The sequence below is a fragment of the Cryptotermes secundus genome, unplaced genomic scaffold, assembly GCF_002891405.2.
Source record: "Cryptotermes secundus unplaced genomic scaffold, Csec_1.0 scaffold831, whole genome shotgun sequence".
Lineage (NCBI taxonomy): Eukaryota > Metazoa > Arthropoda > Insecta > Blattodea > Kalotermitidae > Cryptotermes > Cryptotermes secundus.
In genome coordinates, this window is record NW_019744130.1 from 100473 (window position 1) to 111164 (window position 10692).

The window sequence follows — 10692 nt, forward strand, 5'->3', positions numbered from 1 at the left end:
CATCTACAACATTCACAGCACACATAACAGAAAAATGCACAGCAGCCATCAAAGCTATATACACCATCCGAAACCTGCAACTATTATCGCTAGAAACAGCAATGAAAATATTCCATGCAAAAATTTGTCCCATACTACTATATGGCATAGAGATAACCTGGGAAAAACTATCCAAACAAAACCTGCGGAAAATGGAACAAGTGAAGGCAAGATACCTTAAACTAGCGCTAGGGCTTCCTAAGAACACACAATCCAGACTAACATACGAACTCTGCAAGGAAAATTTCCTGTTAGAAGAACTCAGATATCAACTGCCAAGCACAAAAAACTCAGAGGAAGTTATCAAAGAAAGAAAACAAAAAAGAGAGGAAATATGGGAAGAGTTCTACAGCACTGATGCAATGACTGACAGAACCTGGACAGGACCCAACAGAAAATTACGACACACAATTACTAGGTTGGCAACACACGGATTCCACCACAAGATATGCAAGAACGAACGTTTCCACGAAGCAAATGACGCGTGTGTGTGTAAACACTGTGATAAAAAGTGCAGTAGATACCACATTACCATATGCAAAAACTTAACCACATCAATAACCGAATACAGTCGCGGATAGAAAACAATTATTCTATGCACATTGTGCGCATTCCCGTATTATAATACTACACCCTACGCGGCGGGCTACAAAACTTCTTCAGAGACTTCAAATGTTTAAAAAAAAAACAACCCGGGAAGTTCAAAGTGGGATAACGAATATACGAAATGATTGATAGAAATTTCCTCTTTAATTTGATACCAAAAGAATTACTTTACATGGAAAGCAACAGTTCAAAATAAGAGCTGAAACTTTGCACTGCACAAGACGTACGATACACGTCGCCCGGCGAGATGTGGCATTTAAATGCTGACGTGCAATGTACGTCGGCCAGAACATGACCCAAAATTCCTTGGATTACTTATAGATAGTACACAGTCTTGGAAATTACATATTGAGCAGCAAGTAGACATGTGAAGTGCAGCTTGTTATGCACTTGTGTATTAAACCCTATATGTCTCAGAACTAATGAAGATGGTTTACTATGCCTATTTTCAGTCTACTATGTCATATGGAATAATATTCTGGGGAAACTCTACAGATAGCACTAAAATCTTCAAAATGCAAAAGAGGGCAATTAGAATTACCACAGGAAGAAGAATAGAGATTCTTGCAGAGATTTATTTAAAAACTTAAAAATATTACCTTTTCACTCACAGTACATACTCTCACTCATATTGTTTGTGGTAGACAATAAAACCATGTACAATCTAAATTATGACATTCGTAACATAAATACAAGACAAAAACTCAACTTTCATGGACATTCAGTAAATCTATCTCTATATCAAAAAGGAGTTCACTCCTTCGGCATCAAAGTGTTCAGTAGTCTCTCAGAGTCTCAAAAAAGAAACTGGTAATATTAAGCAATTTAAAACAGCATTTGAAATGTTACTTACTTACTCACTCTTACTCCATAGATGAATATTTCAGTGTAAACAAACAGTAACTATTATCAGTTCTAAGCTAAAGTGTATTCTCAAGCATGTTACTGAATCATTTTGCTTATTTGCAGACTGTGCTGTATGTATTCATTTAGCATGATAATATTAATACTGTATTATAATCTTATTAACTTTTCAAGCAAAACTATTATTGTACAGATATTTTGCATTTGTACTTGTTCAATAACCTATGGTATCAACCTGTACTTGGATTTATGAAAATAAATAAATTCAAATTCCTAACGTTTTTACATGTAACCAGAATATGAGATTTTTGCTGATCATGAATATAAATAATACAAGGAGGACAGATTTAACACAGGACATTTTTATTACACATAGCAATGTTCCAAAGCATATATTGAAAATGGCTAATGTAAAAATAGTAGTACTAAACCATGTTTGTTCAGAAAATTGTCCAAAAATCTAAAATCATGAACACAGTCAATACCTTGGCTTTTTGTTCTGCAGGTATGATCATTTCTGGATCCAACTTTATAACTGGAAGCTGAAGTTCTGTAAGAGCTGATTGCACTTCTGGATCATCAGATAAACCTGCATCATCCAACACCCCAAGCTTTATTGCTGAGGGTATGAAGAAGGTACTGTTAACTCCTTTCAATACTGGCAGAAATTCTCCAAGTTGTGTCACTGCAACTCTTAACCTCCCACAGGTATCAAAAGCATGGATTCCTGTATAAACCAACAGATCATGATGCAGTTGTTCTCAAAATGTGGTCCACGGAAAATGTGTGGAGCTTCAGAACATGCATGCAGTTACTGTCTATAATGAAGTTAATTGTGACTTCCAATTTTTAATATTATTAGACCTCATTTTATGAAAGTTACTGATATTCTGGCAAAGCCAATATACAGACCACGACCATCAGCTGTCCCTCATATTTTATGGAAAATGCTGGAAAATATTTGTATAATGTCTTCAAAAAGTAAATATGGATTCCACTGAAAAATGTCATATTTTATTAGTAATTACTGCAGCAAAATTTGTAACACTTACTGGACCATTATATTGAATGTAAATTTAAAGAAATTATTCTTTGTATCATGTTGTTTCTATGCAGTTAATTCATAAATAAATATAATATGTAAATTAAGAAGACATAGTTTTAACTGACAGAATATGGAATTGGTTTAAAACCTAATATGTTTGAATAATAACTGTGTTGCTAATTTTCAGTATGTATAAATTGTGGGTATTTTTCAAATGCCCCACCACATCGTATTTCCTGAACCTATATATATATATATCAGTCATTAGATATTATTACACAATTAAAAATACAAATAAATATAACATGAAGTAAGAAGACAATATGTTTTGAACTGACATAGCATGGATTTAGTTTAAAATATAATAATGTAACGTGTTTGGAGTAGGTACTTCCATGGTAACGCAATAACAGTGGGCCGTTGCATAGACAATTGCAGAATCAACGAAGCAGAGTTTCCCCAGAGATGAACAACAGAAGGCCGTTGAGTAACACTGGATGAGATGAAACTCATTACCAGTGTATAAAGAGCGTTCCTGAAGCAATGGATTGCCGAACACGTGAGACCGAACCTTGGCAAGAGGTGTCTACTGAGTCCGCAGAACGCCTACATAAACTGAGAGCTACAGACACCAAGAATACAGTTGGAACTTAGTCGCCATACAAGACAGTTGGAAGATAGCCGCTGCAGAATACAGTTGAAGTGTTAACAAATGTATGGTGTGTAAGAGTGAATGTCCAATAAAGATTCGCTGAATCCGAGACCCACATAAAGTTATTTGTTGTGTGACATACCCAACACGTGACAATATGTTTGGATCATAACAGTGTTGGGACTATGGGAACCTCCCACAGTGAAGCAAGCACTCCCAATTGGTGCTCACCATGGCAGCTCCAATGCCCATTGGTTCGCGTGCTGCTTAGTGACAAAAGTATAAAAATGTGGACCTCAGTCACAACTGGTCACAACTATGAATAGAAGGGGCTAGCCTACTAGTAGCAACACTGCAGCCTATTCCACCAGGGCTCACCAGGCCAGCCAGCCAGCCTCGCCGCAACCAGTAGTGGTGAGCCCGCTACTGCAAGAGCAACACCCAGCATCCTGTGGGCTTGTCAGCACTGAGCTGCTGCAAGGAAGAACGGCAATACTAGTGCTGGCTATCCCACTGCGACAAGAGCTTTGCCTGGTATCCAGCAGGTGTGCCTGGCTTCTGACAAGTGGCCTTTTCAGGGACAACTATATCACTGCCATCATTAGTTCAGGTTAGCCTGCTACAAAAGGAGTTTTTGCTGGTATTCATCAGGTACGCTCTGCTTCCATGTTTGCCTGCAATATTCATTCTGACAGCAATAAACATTTGTTGTAGTTTGATGTTCTTGTCTCTCCGTGCCACCAGATTCGACATCCCACATTGATGACCCTGATGAAGCATGGAGGTTGCAGACAGTTCACCACCACCAGAGGTATCTGGAATGGCCTTGCAGCTCCAGCCGTTCTGGGCTGAACGGCCAGCTGTGTGGTTTGCCCAATCTGAGGCGCAGTTTTTCTTGGCTGGCATCAGCAGCAAGAAGACTGGGTTCTGCCATGTGATCTCGCAGGTGGACCACCGGTACAGCTCAGAACTAGGAGGTATCATCACCTCCCCACCCGAATGCAACCCCTATGCCATGCTGAGGACAGAGTTGATGAGGTGACTGTCCCCCTCGACAGAGCAGTGCAGCCACCAGTTCCTTATGCTAGAGATGGGTGACCGCATGCTGTCCCAGTTTCTATAGCACCTCAGGAGCCTTGCCTCAGATGTGCCAGATGATTTCTGCCACCCCATCTGGTCTAGCTGGCTACCCCCCAAAATGCATGCTATTCTTGTCAGTCAGCCTGAGGGAAGCTTGGATGCTGCAGTCCGCTGTGTGGGCCATATCTCCTAGGTCACTCTTCTGCAGGAGGTCAAGGACTTCTCCCGCCCGGTGGCAGGACTCAGATCAAAACAGGACTATATTTGCATCAGCTTCATGGAACCTCGCCTGAGCTCCAGGGACCCTTGCTCCAATTCCAGGGATCAGTTCCCCAGCTCCAGGAACCACCATCCAGGCAGCAGATTCCCCTCCTGAGGTGACACCGCACCAACCCTGCTGGTACCATCACCACTATGGAGCCTGGGTGCAAAAGTTTACTTAGCCCTGCTCATACAGCCAGCAAGGGAAACCAAGCAGCAGACATCACTGGCTGCACATGTCTGTGCTACAGCACTAGGCTGTCTCTTCTTTACATATAGACTTAGTAAACGGCAGTTCCTTTTTGACACAGATTCTGACCTCTGTGGCTAACTCTGCAGGCTCATTCCGTGACACAGAGAACGGTCAACTATGACCTCTGTGCATGTAACGGCACTAACATCCACATCTATGGATGGTTCCCTCTCAACCTCAACCTGGGTCTATTCCAGGATTTCATATGTTGGTTCATGGTGGCTGGTGCCATACATCCCCTCTTTGGTGTGGACTTCCTGTCTCATTTTGGCCTGGTGGACTGCTGACACAACTGCCTGCTGGATGGAGTGACGTTGTTTGACCTGGCCCAAGCAGCCAGTGCACTGATTCCAAGCATGAAGACCATCAGTGTCGCCACACTAGTCGACAGCATCCTTGCTGAATTCTCAGACCTCATTCACTGAGCTGGAGTCTAGCGTGAAGTGGGCCACACCACTGTCCACCACATCTGGACTATACATGGCCCACCAGTCACCTACCAACCACGGCGACTAGCACTGGACCGGCTCACTATCGCCAAAGCCGAGTTTGATGCCATGTTGTGAGACGGCACACTCACCGCTCAGAGAGTTCGTGGTCTTCTGCTCTACACATCGTGCTCAAGAAGGACAAATGTTTGTGTCCTTACGGCAACTACAGAGCACTAAACACCTGGACCATCACCGATCCCTAAACTCCATCTGTCATATCCATGACTACTCCCACCAGCTTTTCGGTTGTTCCAGCTTCTCCAAGATCGATGTGGTGAGAGGTTACAGTCAAATCTCAGTCTGACCTGACGATATACAGAAGACCGCCATGACCACTCCATTTGGCCTATTCCTTCACGTTCATGTTCTCCTTCGTGTCCTTTGGCTTGTGCATCGCCACCCAGACATTCCACTGCTTCATGAAGGACATTCTGCGGGGACTGGACTACTGTTTCGTCTGCTTGGATGACATCCTCATCTCCTCCTAGTCACATGAAGAGCGCGAGAGGACTTTTCAATATGTATAAATTATAGGGTATTTTTCTAATGCCCCACCATATTATATTTCTTGAACCTATATATATATATATTGTAACGTATTTTGTTACTGAAGACGCCGTAGAGATTGTTAATTGGTTTATTCAACAACCTACAAGTCTCGGCTACAATTAATTATAACACCGTTATGGGTTTTCACAATTTACAAACCTTATTCAATATTCACTTCACTCTATTGTCAGTAGTCTACACGTTTTTATAACGCGGGAGTTATACAAGTGCAACTGTATCACACACTCCCAATTATTACTCGGTAATCACGTATCACTGATTCTCGCACACGTGTCCATAACTCGTACTATCTCGTAAACTCGAGAACTAATTGTCGGCGGCTGATACGCTTTAGACTGACTGCAGCGGCTGTGTATTTCCCTTATATAGTCACAGAGCTTGCCTGTTATGCAATGGGTACCGCTGTTGTCTGACATTGTGTCGACAGCGGCGTCACAGTCATGTGCCATGTCATAGTGCGGAGGGGGGAGGGACGGAGCGCTGACTCATCTGCCATGTCACTGCTGGGTAGGGAGGGGTTGTCCTCCATTGCGCAACATGTCACTATATATATAAAATGTGACTTGATGCCTGAAGACTGGAATGGCTGAGCCAGAGCGGAAGTCCACTGCTAACCAACGGCTTGCCAAACACATGTTCATGCAGCAATGAACAAATCAATTGCTAGCCAACAGTTCAGTAAGCATGTTTCTCTGCTGTGTCTTCACCAGTCATTGTCTGGTAACGGTTTCCAACGCCATAGCTACCTCATCTTCCATTTTCACTCTATTACTGGCTGGCAATTGTCTCCAAACTAATTAAACTATAGACCTGCTCTGCTTATAACACCTCAGAATGGACTGCGAAAAAAACGCTGCTTTAAACAGTTCTGGTATTGCATCATGCAGCTTTTGTGCGGACCGTGTAGAGGACACCTTCCCATTTAGTTCATTGTGCTTGTTGGGAATTTGTTGCCTAGTAACAGGCATTGTTTACAGATTCATTACTTAGCAACAGATCTACATGCTACAATATATTTTGAATTCATACTTTAAATTCAGAAACTCTTTTGTCCATGTGTTTCCAGGTTTTAAAAAAATGGAATGATAATATTGTCACAGGAGTGTGGAATGGTGGGTTCACATTTCCTGACATGCAAGAGCCTCCAGTTCTGGAAATAATGAGGACCCCCCCACCCCATCTCTGTCTGAAACTGCTCAAATTATGCCAAAGGCCAAGGTCACCAAAAACTGCCTAGAACCTCCTGAAGCATGGCTCCACTTATAAAATTGGTGCCAAATTCTTGCTATAGCTAGATCAGTTCATTGCAGCACAGAGCAGTAGAGAGAGCCACGAGTCTGGTAGTGTTTAGTTAGTCAGTGCAGTCCATTAGTCAGTTAGCGAGTTAGAATAATCAGTCAGTTTTCCATTCAGTTCAATGCAGTGCTGAGAACGTGAAAGTGAAGGTGAATGCTTTGGGTGTGTGGTGAAGTGATGTGTGGACAAAGAACTGATCTCAAAAGCAGAAGTTGTTATGGATGAGGGGACAACTGCTCCAAATATCGATAACCATTAGAATATTAATGAAATGATGAAAATCTGTGGCACTAAACAAAGGTATTCAAACAAGTTACTTGTTACTAACTTACCAAGAGAAATACCTGGTAGAAAAGTTGAACCACTCCTTTGATTCAAGAGAGACAGAATCCACCTCATTGCTTCAAATTTTACAATACCATTTTGAGTGGGCAAGCCACATCCATAAACACCAGCCCCACGTTCACTTACTTGCATTATTACACCTGAAATAGTATAAAGTAGTCACATAAATTTATAAAATATAAATATGAATTTCAATTTTAATTTAGTACAGATGGTCTAATATTTTAATAATACTTTGAATTTAACCTTCTCATGTTAATTGAACATTCATTTCCACTTCAACCCTTTCAGGGTGAATGCAGTGCATAATCATGTCAATGTATAGCATCCACTGTGTCAGCTATGAAGATAGTTGTTTTCAGCCTGTTCTCTTTCTTCACTTACTTACCTACGTACTTATGGAGCTGAGCCTTTCTTGAGAAGCTGCCAATTGTGCAGCCACTCAAGAATTTCCCAGTTTTTTATGGAAACCGAAGGTTCATTACCATGTTCACAAGAGCCTTTTTGAGGCTTTGTGTTCATTTTCGTAACATAATTATTTTTTACGGTGAGGAGTTGTTAGCCCCATGCCCAACCCCCAAGCTGGAGGACCACCTTTGTTGGCTGTTCGCTACTGTTTATTCAATATATTCGCAGCTACCCTCCAAAACTGGAGGGCGTTTCCTCCATCTGCAACCTGAGGACGCGTCATGCCATGGTGACAAGGGATCCACCTAACATGGTCTCCTTTTCACACTAATGCCAAATATAATTTTATTATGTATTCTTTGAATGTCTCACTTAGTTGAAGAAAGGCTGTGCCATAGTTCAAGCTGTTAGTTGCTGGCTTCCCACTGCGGCCGCCCGGGTTGATCTTGGGTCTGGTCAAGTGGGATTTGTGGTGGACAAAGTGGCGCTGGGGCAGGTTTTCTCCGAGTACTTCGGTTTCCCCTGCTAATCTTCATTCCATCAATTGCTCCACAATCACCCTCACCTATCATCTGGGGCTGGTACAATAGGCCAGAAGTGGCTGCAGTACAAGGGACTTAGTCCCGCCCGACTAGCAATAAAAAAATAGTTGAAGAATAAAATATTTTTCAAGAAAAAGTCAGTAAAACAGTAAAACTTTAAATGCTGACAAACAGAACCTCCTCTGACAGTTATGTCTGTGCTTAAGATTTGTGGAGGTGAAAGGACTAATTTCCTGAGATTTGATTAAAACAAGTCATAACATACAAATACCGTATGTCTCTCTTGTTACTAAGAGGAATGTGTATATATATGATGAAATGAATGTTTTGAATGAAATCTTCATGGGTGATTAGCTGTGTTAATACTAAATTGGTCTCCACATTAATCCAGTCCATGCCACCCCATTCTATTCTCTAAGATCCACTTTAATATTATCCTCCACCTACGTCTATGTGCTTCTAGTGGTCTCTTTGCTTCTGGATGCCTCACAAAAACCCTGCATGCATTCCTCCTTGCTCCCATGCGTGCTGCAAAAGAGCATGACTTCAAATCCATTAAAAATTGTGTATATTCACATCAAATGGGCAGCTGCAATGATGGTGTTCTTCACTCGTGTCTTCTTTCCAAATCCTTCCAATTTATCGTGTCTCTACGTTCCATCATTCGATGCTTTATAATCTAGCTATTGACAGCATCGTAAATGAACCCATAAAAACAACCATTTCTTTTCTATGAAAACTACACGCTCAAGAGGGTCTGAAAGAGTGCCTAATGTCTCAAATATCAACCTTCGGTTTTACTGCTTAGAGGCTGTCCAAAACTTAGAAACATAGTCCTGAAACTACATGGATCGTCCTGGATGGAGTTAAGAGTCGCACTGACAAAACAGATTATAACTACTGCTGGAATAACAAGACACCAGCTGTGACCAATTTAATTTAATAGATCAATTAAATGCATGGTCTTACATGTTTGGCCCCTTGTGGCCATTCTCAGAGGATGAGAATAAAAGGAAATTTGAGTTATACTTGTTACAAATTTTAAAATTATGGTTCACAAATGTAAGTTACACAATTTTTATAAAAAGATATTTCTTAAATTTTTTTATAGTAAAAGTATGATTCTTTATGTCTTCCTATTCGCAAATCCTCTTGACAATTTGCATACTATATTCCTACATGTACTAAAATACTGGAAACGTTTACTTTGTGTTATGATAGGAATATAGGATTTTGTATGTGTGCATTCAAATCACAATAGTGTGAAATAGAAGGGAAACCGACACATTGTTTTAGAGGCTAACTCCATACTGACATGCATGACTGATTACCCAAGAACACTTCACTGCATAGTCATTGTGAAAGCTTCAGGTCATGTAAAAAAGTTGTGGCACTTAAGTGTATAATTATGTATTTAATACATTAATTTACCATTAAACTATATTTTGAGACTAGTGTAATTTTAGACATTTCTAAACGAAATGCATAATTGATGCAAAATTATATATAGAGGAAGATATGATTTATTATCAACTGTGGGAACATCCCACATTATCACGCATTTCTGCAACGCTCGCTCTTCACATCACTTTTCACCATCACGCCCGCTAACCAATCAGATTGCTTCAAATGTTCGTATTTATACTGCGCTCGCTGCTAGCCCGAATCTACGTCATTACGTGCGCTAGCCAATCAATTCTTCCTCCTCAATTTAGAGTTTCGCTCCGCCCACCGTGCAGTGTATAAAAATGGGCAGCTCCAACGGCGAGTTATCGGTGATGGATAGGAGGATGGGAGATTTGGAGTCGACAGAGATTCAGGTTGAGTGAGTGGAGTTGAGGAGTTCGATTCCGAGTTAGTGTGCTGTTGTATATGTCTGAGCGGATTGGATTCGATGCAGAATCGGGATCGAGTGGTGGATTCGAGATTGTCTGTTTGACAGGACAGGACTGATTCACGCTCAAGGAGAGTATAAAGGAGTTCTATTGCTGGTAGCTCTGAAATTTTCAGTATTTTGTTGTTAAAATTATCAGATTTTGCTTGAGGCCTGTGTCGTGTTGTGCCGTGCCAGACATGGCGGGCGCCTCGGTGCCTGGCTATCATGCATTCTGGGCAGAGAAAAGAGCCTCACTACAGGCAGAGTATAAGGAAAACGTGAAGCAATATCCTGCAGCAGATGAACATTACAGGAGACTGTTCAAAATCATTTGTGATATTGAGGATGTGGCCAGCTTCACACC

General features: G+C 41.3%; 1 protein-coding gene across 1 annotated transcript in view; it reads right to left on the reverse strand.

Annotated features, from left to right (window-relative positions):
- Positions 1-1932: 1932 nt before the first annotated feature.
- Positions 1933-10692, reverse strand: part of LOC117283104 (metabotropic glutamate receptor 7-like) — a 26371-nt gene continuing 17611 nt past the window's right edge. Inside the window, exons 3-4 of the mRNA XM_033755496.1 lie at positions 7490-7642; positions 1933-2236 (exon numbers count right to left, since the gene is read on the reverse strand). Coding sequence (XP_033611387.1) covers positions 1950-2236; positions 7490-7642 — 440 coding nt within the window. The 3' untranslated portion in view covers positions 1933-1949. The remainder of the gene's footprint in view (positions 2237-7489; positions 7643-10692) is intronic.